The 16,754-nt window shown below is 39.8% G+C and overlaps 3 protein-coding genes across 5 annotated transcripts; 2 read left to right on the top strand and 1 right to left on the bottom strand.

Annotated features, from left to right (window-relative positions):
* Positions 1-961: 961 nt before the first annotated feature.
* Positions 962-5,060, top strand: LOC124221162 (DNA helicase MCM9). The gene is made up of 11 exons (XM_046630901.2): positions 962-1,146; positions 1,421-1,562; positions 1,672-1,833; positions 2,047-2,172; positions 2,251-2,357; positions 2,476-2,692; positions 2,763-2,838; positions 3,090-3,627; positions 3,720-3,929; positions 4,221-4,387; positions 4,532-5,060. The coding sequence occupies exons 1-11, from the start codon at positions 1,052-1,054 to the stop codon at positions 4,582-4,584; spliced, it is 1,893 nt and encodes a 630-aa protein (XP_046486857.1). The 5' UTR covers positions 962-1,051; the 3' UTR covers positions 4,585-5,060.
* On the bottom strand, positions 1,605-16,526 carry LOC124221157 (uncharacterized). 2 transcript variants are annotated; one of them, XM_046630889.1, is made up of 12 exons: positions 14,959-16,526; positions 14,447-14,701; positions 14,150-14,358; positions 13,439-13,643; positions 13,095-13,365; positions 12,898-13,023; positions 11,041-11,252; positions 10,840-10,948; positions 10,465-10,646; positions 10,262-10,360; positions 10,019-10,191; positions 1,605-1,799 (listed from the first exon to the last, which is right to left on the bottom strand). In XM_046630889.1, the coding sequence occupies exons 1-12, from the start codon at positions 15,056-15,058 to the stop codon at positions 1,788-1,790; spliced, it is 1,953 nt and encodes a 650-aa protein (XP_046486845.1). In that variant the 5' UTR covers positions 15,059-16,526; the 3' UTR covers positions 1,605-1,787. The 2 variants fall into 2 exon arrangements, with proteins under 2 accessions (XP_046486845.1, XP_046486843.1); XM_046630887.2 differs by lacking the exon at positions 1,605-1,799 and adding an exon at positions 7,594-9,769.
* On the top strand, positions 5,843-9,270 carry LOC124221154 (tetratricopeptide repeat protein 27). Of its 2 annotated transcripts, XM_046630883.2 has the most exons (8): positions 5,843-6,064; positions 6,173-7,031; positions 7,251-7,317; positions 7,409-7,741; positions 7,882-8,055; positions 8,190-8,342; positions 8,418-8,579; positions 8,670-9,270. In XM_046630883.2, the coding sequence occupies exons 1-8, from the start codon at positions 5,992-5,994 to the stop codon at positions 9,261-9,263; spliced, it is 2,415 nt and encodes an 804-aa protein (XP_046486839.1). In that variant the 5' UTR covers positions 5,843-5,991; the 3' UTR covers positions 9,264-9,270. The 2 variants fall into 2 exon arrangements, with proteins under 2 accessions (XP_046486839.1, XP_046486840.1); XM_046630884.2 differs by lacking the exon at positions 7,409-7,741.
* Positions 16,527-16,754: the final 228 nt, after the last annotated feature.

The raw sequence follows: 16,754 nt of genomic DNA, 5'->3' as shown, positions 1-16,754 counted from the left end.
ACTTCTGCTGCGAATGCGTCGTTGCCGAACCCTGATTTCATCACTATGTCGAAAACAACCTGTATTCGCACGTGACTTCGCGATGTTTCGATTTTGTTAGACAAATCTTTTGTGCTGCGTACACAATCATATAAGTACGCGTTTATAATTATGTAAATGATACACATAGAGGCTATTGAGGAAATTCTGGTTGATTATTCTGAAATATTAGTTAGTCACACACCCTACTACAGAGAAAGACGAAAGGACAGACAGATGAAAACAAAATCAGATCAAGAAACTTCATCAATTAAGCTTCATACGATAGAGTGTAACTTCCAATCAGCTCTGCTGATCCTTGTTAACTTTTGCACGGAATTGTACAATACAACACAGAAACGTGAATTTTCCATGTTGTAACTGATCACAGCAGAACGATTGGTTCGGAAATATGTATTTTAAAATCTGTTTAAAAGTTACCCATGCATGTAACTTTTTGGACAAGTCCATAAATTCGACATGAACAAAAATACACGCATATACCTACATTCGAAGCCACATTTCATGACATAAAGTATAAAGTAAAACGTCTTAGAAATATTAAGAAATAATACATACTTGTGCTTTGTAGTGAAAAATCTGCACATCGGTATCAGCAAACTGCCACGCTTTCACACGCCACCTGCCTTCTAGAACTCCTCGACCGATTCTTGTTTCTTGTTTCTCGTCTAATTGCGAATCTCAGATCTGTCTCAAACAATTGTGAGTATTGACAATTGTTCTTCGTTAATTTGCGAATTAATGGAGCAATCTAGTCAGCAACTTTTTTCCACACAAGTTTTTTCCACTGTTTTCCACCCTTTTGACCTGCTGCACACTTCACCGATCGTCAACTTTTAGCGATCGCTTCGATCTGAAGTTCGTGCGTTTAGCTGCTGGCGCCTCTTGCGGATCCCGACTCAACTCGGCCTTTTTCATCGTTCACGGTGTTTACATCCTTGCATCTACGAACTGTGATCGAACAATTCAAATGCTTCCAAGACAATTTGAAATAACTCTGTAAGGAGTCGAAATGCTTGAGAAATACTTTTTAAAGCATCACGAAGATGATTTGATGAAGATACTTGAAGCCGTTAACGAAAATCAACATTATTCGATACACGTGAAGTACGGTGCATTGTTGACCATTCTTGCAGTACATTTTGCACAGCTAGCACTACAATCAAATGCCATTCGAATTTTTTTTTTTATTCAAGCTAATACGTAAATAACAAATTTTGAATAACTTCAATTCGATTGGCGATTATTGCTGTGTCAATGACCTTAACCTATAAGTCTAGAGATAATTTGGTTTCTGCGGCGTACGCATATACATACTCACATCACTGTGATTCTTCACAGTAATTCAATCGTGGCCATCTAATACACCTGTGTTTTTTAGTTTTCTATCCCTGGTTGAAACAGACCAACAACTCGCCACTAAACTTTTACACAACCCTCGAGAATATTTGCCGCTCTGCGATAAATCCGCTATAACAGCACAGGAAAAATTATTTAACCCTGGACTGACAGTAAAACAGAAGGTATAAAAACCGTTTATTCGATGTCTTAATACCAACTGAGGATACATTTTTATACTGTTTAATCACTAAATAAAACTTGATTGTAATACAGATGCAACTAAAATTGCAGATTCATACACGAATAACATCTTTTCCAATAAAAGTAAACCAAAGTCCAATTGGAGAGTTGATTTCCACCTCGGGAATCGCTGTGCGAATATCGCAGCCTACTGTGTTAAAAGTCTGTCAGAGGTACACCTGTCGTAAATGTAAACACGTTACCGTTGTAGAGGTAAATAATTCTGCTGCTCATTATATTAATTCCTCTATTAAATTTTCTTAATGTCCATTTTATATTTTATAGTGATTCAATAGCATTCAATCGATAAACACTCTTTGTCTCGCTTATCGTTGATTACTTTGTAGCATTCGATCAAAATAATCTACAATGGTGAGACTATGACAACGTGAGACATAGAGTTAATTTTGCCTTGATTTTGAACAGTTAGAATGGGAAAGAAGGAAATTCAAGGAGACCAAAGAATGCGATGCATGTCACTCAAGAAGCATCTTTACAGATCCAACTTTGCAACAGAACGATTGTTCAGATTACCAAGAAGTGAAAATTCAGGTAAATTTACATATTGTGGATAGATATACTAATCACACTTAGTATGAACTTTACTAATTCGATTGTTACCATCCTTAGGAGAAATGCCAGATTGACACAAGGGCTTCATACGCTAGCGGAACTCGGATAATTCTTTTGGATGACTTAGTTGATAAATGTAGACCCGGAGATCACGTTGATATATGGTAATTTGTGGAATCGATTCACGTTTCAAAACTCGGTTAACAATCTGTGTTTCTGAATAGCGAATACCTTGTTTTTCAACGCTCTCGCACTATTTCCAACATTAAACTATTATTTTAGTGGAATAGTGATAAGACAATGGGGCTCGTTAACACCAGGTCAACGAGCTGAAGCAAGCACCGTGATTATGGCAAACAGCGTTACTGTCTCTAGTAAAATGAACGAGGCTCAATTCTCCACCAATGAAGCGAAAGAGATATTTGCCAGGTATTGGGAAGCTCATAAAGCGCAACCTTTGGTCGGTAGAGATATCATACTTGGCTCACTTTGCCCTCAGGTATAAAATGAATTTACACCCTCACATGATCTAAGCATTTTAATTACAGAGACTACGTTTATATTCCCAGATCTATGGTATGTACAATGTGAAAAAGGCACTTGCAGTTGTGCTTGCTGGTGGAGTATCAAAGTCTCAAGATTCTGGTAAGGTTATATGAAATATTTTCCAATACCACTTTTACCAGCCAGGCTAATAAGTCTGATGATAATGAAAATATTTTTATCAAAAAATTCGGTAGACAAATTATCGCGTTATTGGTTCAATAAAAACTACCAAATCACGAAGAAAATTACGTTTGCATGACATGACGCTATTAAACACCAATGAGCGCATCATTTTCAATAACAATTTGCCATGTAAAAAAAAGAATGTCACGATAATATTACAAAATTAGGTACACGAATCAGAGGTGAACCACACCTGTTATTGATTGGCGATCCCGGAACCAGCAAATCACAGCTTCTCCGCACCGCAGCTAGATTAGCCTTGCGTTCTGTGTTAACAACTGGTATCGGTTCAACTGCAGCTGGCCTAACAGCTGCTGCGATCAAGGATGAGGGAGGTTGGCAGTTGGAAGGTGGAGCATTAGTATTAGCTGACGGTGGAGTATGTTGCATTGATGAATTTTCTTCAATGCGTTCACACGATCAAGGAGCAATCCACGAAGCGATGGAACAGCAAACAATATCAGTAGCTAAAGCAGGGCTAGTAAGCACGCTGAATTCTCGCTGTACGGTAATTGCGGCGACTAATCCTATCGGAGGACACTGCATTGATGGAAAACAAGTTTTAACATCTTTAGGAGATGCTCTCCTAACCCGATTTGATTTGATCTTGGTTCTAAGAGATAATCGGAATGTAGAATGGGACGAGATGATAGCAACTCATATTTTGAAAACAGCTCAGGAATCGTCAGAAAAAAAAATTACCCTGTAAGATCGGTTTGCTTCTACAGGGTTGTGTGTGTATGATCTTATTAGAAGTGTGACTTGTCTTCAAAGGTGACAATTGTGTATGATTTTAGTGGCCCGGAAAAACAGCTGAATATTTTGGAAACGGGTACCTTGTGGACAGAAGAAACGGTGAGGGACTATTTCGCTTTGGTACATACACTCAAACCTGCGATAAGTCCAGAGGCGTCAGAAGTAATTAGAGCCACTTATCGATACCACAGGTTGAATCCAGAAAGAAGAGCAGAAAGGACAACTGTACGACTCTTAGAAAGCCTTGTTAGGTAACTAATCTAAGCTTTTTGTTAGAATTTTAACTGTTAATAATTACAACACACACATAGGTTTTGCCATTACATCCTGAAATATTGACAAATAATAGAGATCTACTATGCATAATGATGGTCACTAAGCCAGCCCTCCGTCACCTTGCACAAGCTACTCAATTATGGAGACATATCCGAAAGGCTATAGCGGGACTAATTATCATTATAATAATAATTATTATTATCATTATCATCATCATCATCATCACCGTAATGATTGGACTATCAAGTAATTCTAATGTACAATAGGTTAGCCGAGGGTCATGCTCGTCTGATGTACCGTACGCAAGTAGAATTAATGGATGCTTTGGTAGCTGCGCAATTGGTGGGAACCGGTCCTATGAATTCTACTTATAGCTCAACTGTTACTGGTCATCGTTTTCCTGCAGATCCAATGGCCGATTATCGCAAAGAAGGTAACGAGATAGACAAAGTTCACTAGGTCAAGGAATTAACTTCGTATTTTGGTTAACGGTGTACAACCTTGTTCAGATTTTGTTCACGTAGACACCGTACACTTACCTGTTATACGCTGTGCTACAGGTGATTTGTATTTTTAGGGATTGATATCCTCGACAAGCTCAACTTGGAACATCTGAGTGTTCAACTGTGATGAATATTTTCAACGGTTAATTAGATGAACATGCATTTCATAAATAATAAAAGAACTGTTAATTAATAATGTTAATTACAGTACAAATGCGAGTTAAAGAAATCCACAAAGCTGTATTCCTAATTCTTGTTGTGTTTTTTTTTTTTACATTAAAAGTACTAGAGAAATATATTTTTGCTATAATTTAGTAATGTAATATTTCTAACTTTATTTTATGTTAGTTTTAGATCATTTATTTGTAATAATGTAATTATCCTCGAGATCCTGTTTTGATCTACTATTTCATGCTAGAATGATTGATAATTAATTCACATATTTATCATTATCAAGAATCTGTAGTTTCTACTATCGTCGTGCACATGTAATATGTCTTTTCTTTCGGGCCTGCGAAACAACGTATGTATCTCGAACGCCATCAATAATAACTTTAAATAAATGCCTGACAACTTCCGAGTGCCGCCTGTGTACGTTTAATCCCGTGATGTGCTTGAAATTTTTGAGTTCTTTGATTCTTTTTTCAACCGGAAACTCAGCAGTTGTACAATAACTGCACCTAATTATTGCTTCATGAAGCGATACAAAGCGTACCAAACACTTCATGCGTTATTAAATTTGAAATCAATATCCAGGAACTTCACTAATATAACTTTCCTCGTCAGCTGTATACTTATGCCTAGCTATTTTCTGCGCAACAATAAAATATTATCATCAATGAATACAGATAAGAACTTGCAAATAGTTTGAATAAAACAATTCCGGGATACTTCAAGGTTGAGTAGAAATAATTACTATCGTATCGAGTGTTGTGATTTCGAAACCATAAGCGACAGCGTGGAGCAAATCGGAAATGGTTTACCTTCCAGCAGATGTGGGTAATGAGTAAGCTCGCGAAATAATTAATTCCTTCTATGATTCTGCTGTATTATTAAATGTAATTTTCATGATATTAGCGATATTTTAGAATTATACGTACTGTCGTACCATTGCAAACGTTATACAGTTATGACACTCAAGATGTTCAACTACAGGTGTTTTTTGATTTCCGGTATGTTTGTAAATATTAACTAAAATCATTATACCATTGGCTGATTCTATGAAACAAGCCGAACTAACTAATAATCTCTAATAATTTGTCAACCAAATGATCGACAATCCTTTCGAGAATTCACCACGCCGTTTGTGCGTGGACTTGAGACTCCGCGACCTTGGGAACATGGTTAGATTTTCCGTATAGCGTACTACACTCTATTGCGTATCGTATAATTCGTGGCTAACGACAACACTACCGTATCGATTTGTTGCCACTTGTCCGGTAATATTTGTTGCACGGGTATTTAGTAGCAGAAAAACATATGCGTACTCCTTGATGACTTGTGACAAGCGTGTTTTCTAAATTCGAACGTAAATATGGAGAAAATGCATACTGAAGACCTGAAAAATTCTGAGGTAAAACTCATCACGAATTTTTTGGATGACTCAGGTAAGGTTAACTTCTGTTCTGCGTATGTAAATTTGTGCGCAAGAAAATATCACATGTTCCCGAAAAAGCAAACACAAATTTCTTACACTCAAATTGAATATATTTCAGCCCCGCAGGCATTACCCAGTATTGAGGAATTCCACATGGGACATTATGAACAAATCTTGAATAATAAATTCTGTTCATCTTATCTCAAGAAGTTTGTCAATAACAATAATCTCGTAAAAACCCTACATGACGCTGTGAACGATGATCCTAACTGCACGTTTCAGTTATTATCTGTTGGGATAGCTTCGCTGTTGTTTTTTGTCCAAACTAACTTCACTGGCCCAGAAAATACGCCGGACATTGATTGGTTATTGGGCAAACGTGAGGAGGCATTGGAGTTTTTGCACCTTGAAGATGAATGCAATGAAAATGTGAAGAAGCCTGAGCTGTTGTATCTATCGAAAATATTGCTTTCTAATGAAACATTACAAAATCATCACAGAACTGCTGCTTGGTGGTTATTCAGAGCCAATTTACTGCATCAAATTGTTCTCGAAGAAGCTTCTGCAACTTTATTCAAAGAAACTGAGGATTTAGTAGAAAAAATTTCTGCTGATGATATTTTGAGTGATGAGTACCTCAGGACGTTGTTCCATGTCGAGGCTGTGCAGTTTTATTTGTATCATAGAAGGATACAGAACATGGAAAAACACGTGGAAATTGCTCAGCATTCGGCAAAACTAAACATGCAGTTAGTCGGCATGCTCGGTAAACGCACCAAGTACCAACAAGATGAGAAAGCTCAGTTAATGTTGAAAGTTTCCACGGACAAAGACAATTTCCCGTACAGAAAGTGTCAAGATTTGCCCACTGCTCTTGAACTAAAAGATGACTTGCGATTGGAACGAGTAGAATATTCTGAACCTGCAGAAATTATTGAACTGGGTGCCTTGGAAGAAGCAGTTGTTTTAGCAAAATAGTATGTATGGTAAATATTTAAATTTCACCTCATTACCAGAAGTTGGTTATAGAATTGTTGTGGGAAAATGCGTCGACATCTATGCAAATATTTAACTCCATAAGTTTAATTCCATTAATTAATCGTACACTACTATTCGTTGAATTGAAAATTTTCGTACATACATCAGTAATAAATTATACCAGGAAATTAATATCATTTAATTTTCATTTTTTGCAGTTTTCAGATTCAAAAATCCCAACCGAAAGACAAACTTGCTGACGAAGAGGTTGTACCATACCTAATTGTGAGAATTGATGTTTATGAATTGATTTAGGAATCCAGTCTTGATTTCAATTTATTTTACAGATAATTTAATTATGTGACATTTGTATCAGAATGTTATAGAGAATTCGAGTAACTGGCCATTAAGAATGTCATCTTTGTGTCAGCGTTGTATATTGGAATCGAATCACAAAAGAACCGTTGAAAGATCTATGTCACAGACAGAGTATCTGATTGAGCAATTGAATTCTTCAAAGCCATTAGTCTCCCATCGTATGGATATATTTTTCGCCAGTGGTATGAAACCTGTCTGGGAAGTTAGACAAACCTTGGCTGATCTGATGCTTAATCTAGGCATGGTCAAGAGCGCTCTTGAGCTGTACTTGCATCTCCGACTCTGGGAAAGCGTAATTGTGTGCTACACTATATTAGAATTGAGACACAAGGTGCGCAAATTTCTGTAAAATCAATTTTTTTAATCTCCAACTGATTGAGATCAAGCACCACGCGACATTTGCTCAGAACTATCAACATCTACTCATGACTACCTATGGTATTGTGATATCATTTCATCTAACTCTTTCAGGCTGCAGAAATAATTCAACAAGAAATCGATAAGAAGCCAACAGTAAAACTTTGGTGTCTCTTAGGTGATTCAACGCAGGATACAAAATGTTATGAAACTGCATGGAAATTATCTGGTGAAAAGAGCAGCCGTGCCCAAAGGCACTGGGGCCTGCATTATTATTCAAAACAAAATGTAAGTTTACTGAGATAGCGCTAATCAAATTTTTATCTCATGTATCAAAGATCGTATCTAATGCAATTGGTTTTAATCAATCTTGAAGACAAATTCAAACATTCAGTGTAACAATGAATTTACAATTCTTACAGTACACAGAGGCAGTACCGCATTTGAAATTGTCTGTGGAATTGAATAATATTCAAGAGAACATATGGATTAGGCTTGGATTTGCTGCATTGCAAATTGAAGATTGGAAATTGGCAGCTAATGCATACCGTCATTATTGTGCTCTAGAGCAAATGGTCAGTACATGTATCGGCAAAATGAATGCAATATTGGTGAAACTTGTTTATTCAATCCTTCTTTTTACTTACTAGAATTTCGAGGCGTGGAACAACTTGGCGAAAGCGTATATCAAGCTCGGAGACAAACCCCGAGCTTGGCGATCCCTTCAAGATGCGGTCAAATGCAACTTCGATAGGTGGGAAGTGTGGGACAATCTAATGGTAGTTAGTATTGACTTGGGTCATTTCTCGGAGGTAAGAAGAATCGAGGCTTTTCGGGCGAGAACAGTAATGATAAAAAAAATTCAGTCAAATCGTACGAAAAATTTGATTCTCCTTTTGTAGGTGATTCGGTGTTACCACCGTATTCTCGAGCTGAAAGCTCATCACACTGACGTACAAATTTTGAAAATTCTTACCAAGGCAATTATCACGGATATAACAGATGCCGATGGTAATCCTGCTAGTAGACTACTCCAGAAAGCCTTGGAACTATTTGGACATTTGACTGCGGCAGTGCCGAATAATGCTTCGATTTGGCAGATGTACGCCGAGCTGACGGCAACAAAGAATACGGAAATGGATTATCAGAAAGCGGCTCAATACTTGCAGAGAGCGCATCGTACCGCTGTTGCCAATCCGAAATGGTTCAAGGAGGTAGAAGCGACGAAAGACGTGCTTAATTTATGCGCCGATTTGGCAGAGTCATACTTGAAGTGTGCAGAATCTGGATCACCGCTACAAAGAAGAGCGATGCTGGGTAGCGCGAAATTGTCCCTACAAGGCGTCGTGAGGAAAGTTAAGGATCAGGATTGGATTGGCCAAAAGGACATCGACGAATCATTGGCAAATATCGAAGCATACTTGACCAAAATCTTGGATGAGTTGAGAAAAATAAATGTTGATTCCAATTACGTTTCGCAGAATATAGTTCTTTAGAAAACAATCTACTTCTATTTCCGGTGTCTATTCATTTACTTCACTGTTATCAAATACTGAAACTTGAATTAAGCTTAATCGTTTACTGGACAACGTGCAGGATACACTTTACGAAAATGATTCCATGATACTCTCACATAAGCCACTTGTGATAATTGAAATTCCTCTACACTACCAAGTAGCTGCCGTGTCAGGTATAGTTTGACACCAGAAATTCAAAGCTGCTGACTAGAACTAAATGGGATGTCGGACAAAATCAGTTTGATATAATTTTACAGTATTTTATTAATGACGTTTACTTCTTACTATTTTGTGAGATTGTAAAAAAAATTCTATTGAGGAAATAAGAAAGGCTCAAATTTGCCTTTTTTTAGTCTTAATGTATATATATATATATATATTTAAGAATTGGTGAGAATCCAGTCGGCGTATTTTGCAACGCTTACATACGCAGACGGTGAATTTGAATTAATTTCGCAATCCGATCCGTACGACAGGATGCCAACCTGAAACGACGATAACGTTGACGCGTAATGTTACGTATGATGTTACATATACGTGCCTGAAGGTAGAATTACGAAAATGCCGTGTTCAATGATTTCACGTATTAATATCTGCATCGCTATAGGTGTATGAAATCGCGATCGAGAATCGCACCGAATTGATTCGAACAGATTACATACTCGAGTTTCAACCGGATGCTTTAATTCGAACAAAAGATAATTTACTTCAATGTCAATAGGTATAATAATTACCAGAGTGTAAGTGTCCCCGTATTTCAATACCAGGGGGCTTCCGCTGAAACCGGAACAGGGTTCTTTCGCACTTCCGGCACATAGGTCGACGGAAAAACCACGATTCATGAACGTTGAACAATCTTGTTTCGGCAAAATTTTTGTTTCCAACCATTGTTGTTGAGTTGGTTTTTCTGTGGGTGTAAAAAAAATATTCACCGCAAAGACGCGCTTCGTTATTTATTCAAAGCTTGTTATACGCACCTTTCTGACTTGATATTTTACCCCAGCCAACTAATACCGGCATCTTGCCTACCAAATTGTAGTTTTCGCTTTCCAAGAGACAAATTGACTGCGCAGTGACTAACGTCGGCAAACCAAATTATACAAAATTGTACGTTATTATATCTTGATGGAAATAAGGGGATCAAAGGTATTAATCATTTTCACTTGCGTGGAATACCTACCGGTAAAGTCAATTGGCGTTTGAAGACGGATCAATGCTATATTATTTTCAAAAGTCTCGGATCTAAAGTCCGGATGCTTGACGACATAGGAAATGTTATACTCTTGAGTTGGCAGTCCACAAAACAGCGAATTACAATCCGGGTTATCGGCCTCGTCGAATTCTCCCAAGAGTACAGTTTGACTGAAATAAATAGACGCACATCTCAACATAAATAGCTCAACAATCTGTTTTTTCGGCAAATTCTCAAGTTTACTCGAAGCCTCTGAATGAATTTAATGATCTGTATGAATATGCCGACAGTTTGAAGAAAAAAAAATTCAAACATAACTTCCCACCACATAATTTATAAAGAATATTAATCTGTCAAGCTTACAGTTTGTAGCTATTGGAAGTAGCCAGCGCGCAAGTACCAGTTGTAAGAACAGTCCTTTCGTTCACAATCACACCGCTGCAAGGATATTTCGTGCGTCCGTTGTCTACGTCTGTGATTGAATCAGAAGATAAATTTTCAGTTTTTGAGAAAATTATTATTTGGACTGTTTCGTAACCGTGACAAAGAGAGTATTATCTTTACTTATGAAGCCGATTCTTGCTACGAAAGGAAACGTTCCCAGAGTCTCCATGTTGCTTCGAATCAAACTCTTTCCGCAGCCTGTATTTTTATTGAAGGGCAGACCGTCTCCCCAGAATCCCAATGCCGTCGACGTCGGTGTTGGCTGACTCGTTAACACGTCGCAGCAGACTTTCGGGTGAGATCCTACATAGCCACAAACAAGGTGCCGAAACCTACGGTATAAAATTATATATTTTAATGAAGTTTACCCCGATACACGAGGTATAGTCGATTCAACGGTTACCTGTGAACCGGAAGTGCTCTCCGATTCATTAGGGACAAGATTTCTGGGCACTGATCAACCGTCGCGCACTTTTTTTTATCCGCGCAAAACAACGTATTTTCCAATTCCAATCCGTTGTTTGGATACTGCGAAAAAATTGGTTCTGCACCAATGATCACTATGCAAAAATAAAATAACACAAACAAGGTACGATCCATCTGTGAAAATATTTGTCTGCGGAATTTCGTGAAATTTTTACAAACGAAGAGACAACTGCACAAAAACAAATTTAAAAAGTTTGATATCAATGATTTATTTCACCATTTCACACGAGTGGCCCAATGTTTATAACAACTTGGATAGAAATTATTGCCTCTATTCGAACAGCTTCAATTTAATTATGCATCTGGTGCGACTAGTTACATCACGTTGGAGTAAAATTCAGGACTGCGTTTCGATCGCGAGTAGATCGGATAGCATACGCGTCTAGCTTTTCAAACCCATCGTTCGGCAAGAATGATTTCTGGATAATTTCGCTTTTCGTGATCACCTTGGTCACAAACCTGGTGTTATTCTCCTTTCCGGCGGAAATGGGAACGTCATCGTCAGAAATAAAAATCTGCAATTAATAGGGGGAAAAAAAAATCTCGGCCGTCTATCCAGGTCGGCTTGGAACTACCGCCACGCGATATTCACAAGCGGATATATCTCAATGTGACGTTTGAAGTGTACCAAAAACGTGTATGCGGAGTGTAATCTGCGACGTTTTGTTGTTCGTTGCTATTATTTTCAACCATCGTATCATGAACATCCGATGTCGTAACACTCACGGTTACATTACATGCTATGTGGGAAACTTTCGCAAAATGTTGAAAATGCGTCGGGCATTGCATAGGGAACAGTCAAGGTCGAGTGACAAAAGAGCGAGATATACATATAGTTGGCGCGAATTAAAATTGTAGACTTTTTAAATGTGTTTATTGAACAGCAGTGTCTGTGCAGAATATTATTTTCTAGGGAACGTGCTAATCTGCGTGGAAAATAAAAGTTATCACTTGATAGGTGAAAGGTGAAATTCAGGGTGACTGCCGTACGACTGGTAAACAACGCAAACAATATTCGTAGATAAGCCTATAATACATAGATTTATATGCGAGTATGTAAACATTAATCGCCTGTTTATGACTAGACGTGTATGTATCGTGCATCAATAAACAAACATGCGCGTTCATACTTGGACAGATAAGTTGAATAAAACTGTAGATAGACTGTCGTATCTGTGTACCGATACCAATCGAACATAGGTATACATAGTCACTTGACGCTGATTTTATCTCGTACAGTCACGCGATAAGTGGCCAAAGATCACGCAAAACACTCTAATGATCCGACGTTCAATAACGCGCTATGTTTGATAAAGGGACGCTCGGTTTCCGAATCTCTTATTCGATTATTTCGCCGTGCAAGTGTAGAGGGAAGACGAGGCGTCGGAAACCCTTTTGTCGGTCCACTCGATGGCCACTTCGACGATTCCGGTACCCTTGAAAAAATCGACGGCGACGATATTGGCGCTGTCCTGAAACTGGGTGTTGTACCATTTCGTCACGTTCACGTTAACGTCATCCGCCATTTGGCGCAGTCCTCCGAGTCGATCGAGCAAGATGTCCCAGGTGTTTGGAGTCAACTCCGCCATGGCTGATCTTGGGTTTACCGCACTGGAGCTAGAGAAGCAGAGATCGAGTTGAGGAGCGAGGTGGACGCAAAGGATCGAATAAGGTCGCTTCGTACCTACCTCAGCGCGGCCGACTCGATTCCGCTCAGATATGTGTAAAGATCGGATATGGTTCTGACATCGCCCCACTGTTGGGTGACACAGGGCCAAATTGAGTCGTACAAAGGAACGACGCTACTCTCGTCGTAGCCGATAATCAGCCGCTTTCCGGAAGCCCAAACGGTCTCGAGCGACGTCGACCATCCGTAACTCTTCGGCAAAAGGTAGTCGGCAAATTGTTCTTCGAGATAAGCTACCAGCTTTGCGTGTATCGTCAAGTCGGTACCGAAACCTTGAACCGAAGGAAAAACGGTAGCTTCGTGACGGGAAAGTTTCTGTTATTTCGAAGGTTCTTTTTCACTCACCGACAGGAAATTCTTGTACGTCAAATATTACGATTTCCTCGGTATTGTCGAGGAACGTTTTAACGTCATCGATCACTTCCTGCATCTCGACAACCTTGAACAGTCCGTGATTAACCCACCAGACCGGATCTGAGGAGCTGTAATATCCCGCCCTGATGTCAAGGTACCGAACCCCATATATGAGTTGCGCCAAGATATCCTCGTCCTGGAAAATCAAATTTCATTTGATAGTTGTAAAGGTGTTTCTTGGCTAGGAGTGATTTTTACTGCGGTTAACTGTCTGAAAAAAGCAATCCGCCAAATTATATATACCTATATTTCATGTAAAATGAAATTCATCAGGCACGAAGACATCGTGGATTACATTTCATTGGTCTTTTGCACAGACTGACTGATATTACGGTACTTTTTCCCAAAAATTCGTTCTCCGCTATTGCGACAAGTGCGAGAAAATATTTCTCAACTGGTTTCTTAAGTATACCGTCAACAGATTTTAAGCCTGTAAAGGAGTTATGCTGATGTTCCGAAAGTTTCCGCTTTGAGCACGTAAAGTGTGAAGTCTCGCAAATGTAACGTTGTACGCGGTCTCTACCTTCAGCAATCCGGTTTGGTCATTTATGTACCTAACAGTTACGCGACACTGTGGCTTTTACAGTTGCACAGTGGTCTATGAGGCCAAAGAAGTTTATTCTTAAACAGTTCACTTGTCACCTGACAGATGATGTATTTGGACACTATATTTTCGGAGGTTGGTTCTTCGACAATCGAGTATGAGCCTGAATTGTGAGTGCCCGGTAGAAAAAGGTCGCGGAATCTCTTCGAGCCCAAAGCTTCCTTCCGGTCGGCCATCCAGTTTGGTCGAGTCTCCAAGCAGTTGGTCTTCATTATCGAATCGTCGCGTAGCCAAGCGACGTGGTATCCTGTCGCAGACATAGACATTCAAAGACGCGCTTGAGAATTGAATTGACGAAGGCTCGGTGCTCGCAGAAGTAAAATGAGAAATCCCACCTAGGCATTGTCTCTCAAACGTCAGACTGGAGCTTGGTACGAATTCGGCATCAATTCCGGTCTGCCTGATGCCGCTGGAAGCGGTTGGCTGGAAGCTGTAAATTGGCGTAGAATTGGTCGAAGGCTCCTCCGTGTAGAGAGCGATTGTATCTCCGGACCGGAAACAGCTGTGACTCCAGTAGACCTCGATCTCTCGAATTTCGCTGGTCGAGAGTATCGGCGATATGATCAGGCCTACGTGCGAGGCCTCGAACTCTGTAAAATTAGCACTAAATTCCATTTCATTTGACTATTTTCGCGACCAACGACACCAGTCCACATATTTCCTGCTGTGCGTTAATGGTAATAAGTGGTAGCGAGCAATGAAACTTTAACCGTGCACGTTAAAGCGGCGATTCTGAGACCAGAATAAACCGGTTAACTTCACCGGATGTGTTTCAAGTCTTTCTTCATCGTTGCAAGTAGCATCTGGTGAGTGCGACGGTGTGCTTTCGTCTGAATGCGGTACTCACCTTGCTCATTGGTGGCTATCTCGGTGTCCCTCTTCGTCGGAGAGGAAGTACCACTGGCCAGAATGGCAGCAACTCCGAAAATCACGGCTACCGCATTCATCCTGCTTGATCGGATTGGATCTGGCTACTCACCTTGTCCGCGTATTTATCGTATTAGCTTATCGGTCTACTCTAGGCATGTGGCGTTAATTGGGTGGAAAAATGTTGTCCTGTTGTTGAAAACACGATCAACGTACGCGTCGTTGATTCCCATTAATTAACTGGGATGCCACGTTCGATAATTCTACAATTAATCGGCAAATCGTTAGGCTGACCATCGGAGCGCTGATCGTATCACTCGTGTAACACCTGTGGTTTATTTTATCGCGATTTGTCCGGTAAACACGGCTTTCTCTTAACGTGAGGCAGTGTGAGTAGAATCGTGCAACTTGCGAAAACGAAAATTTTTATTCCCGGTACCATATGGTGTATGTGAAGTTGTTCTCTTATGAAACGCAACAATTATTTGACTGATCACAGCGTGCCTGATACGGATACATCTTCAATTCATGAGTTTCTGTGGGTGGAGCCTCGACGAATACGTCACGCGCCCAAAAAATAGCCACACAACATATGCAAATGACGTTTTTAGCGTTGACGAATCATCGCCGGATGAATATAAACAGATTGTTTCATTGCATCGGCATGCCCACGTAGAGTAGGACTTGAACCTCGAGAGTTCAACGTCATTTCTCGTTATTGTTAATCCATTAAAAGATCGCGCCGTAATTCAAATCATAAAAAATTCCTGTCAATTTCCATAACAACAGATTCACAAGCAACGATAATACGGTCACACCTGTGGCTTTACAGACGGAACATTGAGCGCAACGTGTTTGTTATCTTTACCCGTTTCACACCATACCGCGCGTCATATTTCCGTCCTTGGGGTGTAACACAAATGCTCTGTTCTTCGCAAAATATATCAAGCTCAGTTACACGACCAGATACTAGTACTAGATACCAGATTGACCCGTCGTACGGATCAACTCCGATTATTTTGCAGTACAAAGTATCAAGTCGAGAGTTTCGTGACACAATTTCAAGCGCTTTAGGAGTTACGACAATCTTCCGATTCCAATATTATACTACACTTCCCGCGATCCGTTCAATGTCTCCTAAAACTTGACTAAAACCACCTGGTCCAAGGTCGCGAATCGATGAGAACTGTCAAACAAGCTCCAAGGGTTGTGCGAACGATAAGCAACCGTATTGCGGTGACGCCTAGAAGTTGCGATGAAGCGTTCACGTGTATGAAAAATGCGACTTTTACAAGGTCGGTTTGATATCGAAGCACCGAACCACCCGCGAACTGGTCATTGGTCGAAGCACCCCTTCAAGGGCGAAACCTGATACAGCCTTCGAGGATCATGCGCGTCTATGGTAGGCACTGCCATTCGTATTTGCCTCGATCGGCACAACCGACACTAAAGAAATAGCAACACGTGCGTGGTGATGCCAACGACACTATACTAACAATAAAATACGGTACGTTTCTCTCTCTAGCCAGCTTCGAGCTACTGCAGTGTACTACTACGTATGAATAATCATCAGACACGCTGCCACACATGCACAAACCCACATGCTGTATGGAATTTCGTAATTGTATATAAATTGCGGGCAGGAAAGTAGCGTTGAGTGCAAACTGGATGAAGGACATGGTGGGGAGCTGGTAAGGCGATGCTTGTTTAACCCGTGTTTTTATAGAATCTTCACCGCCGGAAATTCTGCCTGAATTTTAAACCCTGCTGATTCAC

Source organism: Neodiprion pinetum, chromosome 6 (assembly GCF_021155775.2).
Source record: "Neodiprion pinetum isolate iyNeoPine1 chromosome 6, iyNeoPine1.2, whole genome shotgun sequence".
Taxonomy (NCBI): domain Eukaryota; kingdom Metazoa; phylum Arthropoda; class Insecta; order Hymenoptera; family Diprionidae; genus Neodiprion; species Neodiprion pinetum.
Note: the sequence above shows the minus strand (reverse complement) of the source record. Positions and strands in the feature narration are given on the sequence as shown.

Excerpts from the sequence above, each read along its gene's own strand:
- LOC124221157 (XM_046630887.2), bottom strand. The coding sequence starts at position 15,058 with ATGAATGCGGTAGCCGTGATTTTCGGAGTTGCTGCCATTCTGGCCAGT. Across the intron at positions 14,702-14,958 it reads GATAGCCACCAATGAGCAAG|AGTTCGAGGCCTCGCACGTA; the intron begins GTGAGTACCGCA and ends CTAATTTTACAG. Across the intron at positions 9,770-10,018 it reads ACGGGGACACTTACACTCTG|GTTGGCATCCTGTCGTACGG; the intron begins GTAATTATTATA and ends TCGTCGTTTCAG.
- LOC124221162 (XM_046630901.2), top strand. The coding sequence starts at position 1,052 with ATGCTTGAGAAATACTTTTTAAAGCATCACGAAGATGATTTGATGAAG. Across the intron at positions 1,834-2,046 it reads AACACGTTACCGTTGTAGAG|TTAGAATGGGAAAGAAGGAA; the intron begins GTAAATAATTCT and ends GATTTTGAACAG. Across the intron at positions 3,628-3,719 it reads TCAGAAAAAAAAATTACCCT|TGGCCCGGAAAAACAGCTGA; the intron begins GTAAGATCGGTT and ends GTATGATTTTAG.
- LOC124221154 (XM_046630883.2), top strand. The coding sequence starts at position 5,992 with ATGGAGAAAATGCATACTGAAGACCTGAAAAATTCTGAGGTAAAACTC. Across the intron at positions 8,343-8,417 it reads ATTGTGCTCTAGAGCAAATG|AATTTCGAGGCGTGGAACAA; the intron begins GTCAGTACATGT and ends TTTACTTACTAG. Across the intron at positions 8,580-8,669 it reads ACTTGGGTCATTTCTCGGAG|GTGATTCGGTGTTACCACCG; the intron begins GTAAGAAGAATC and ends CTCCTTTTGTAG.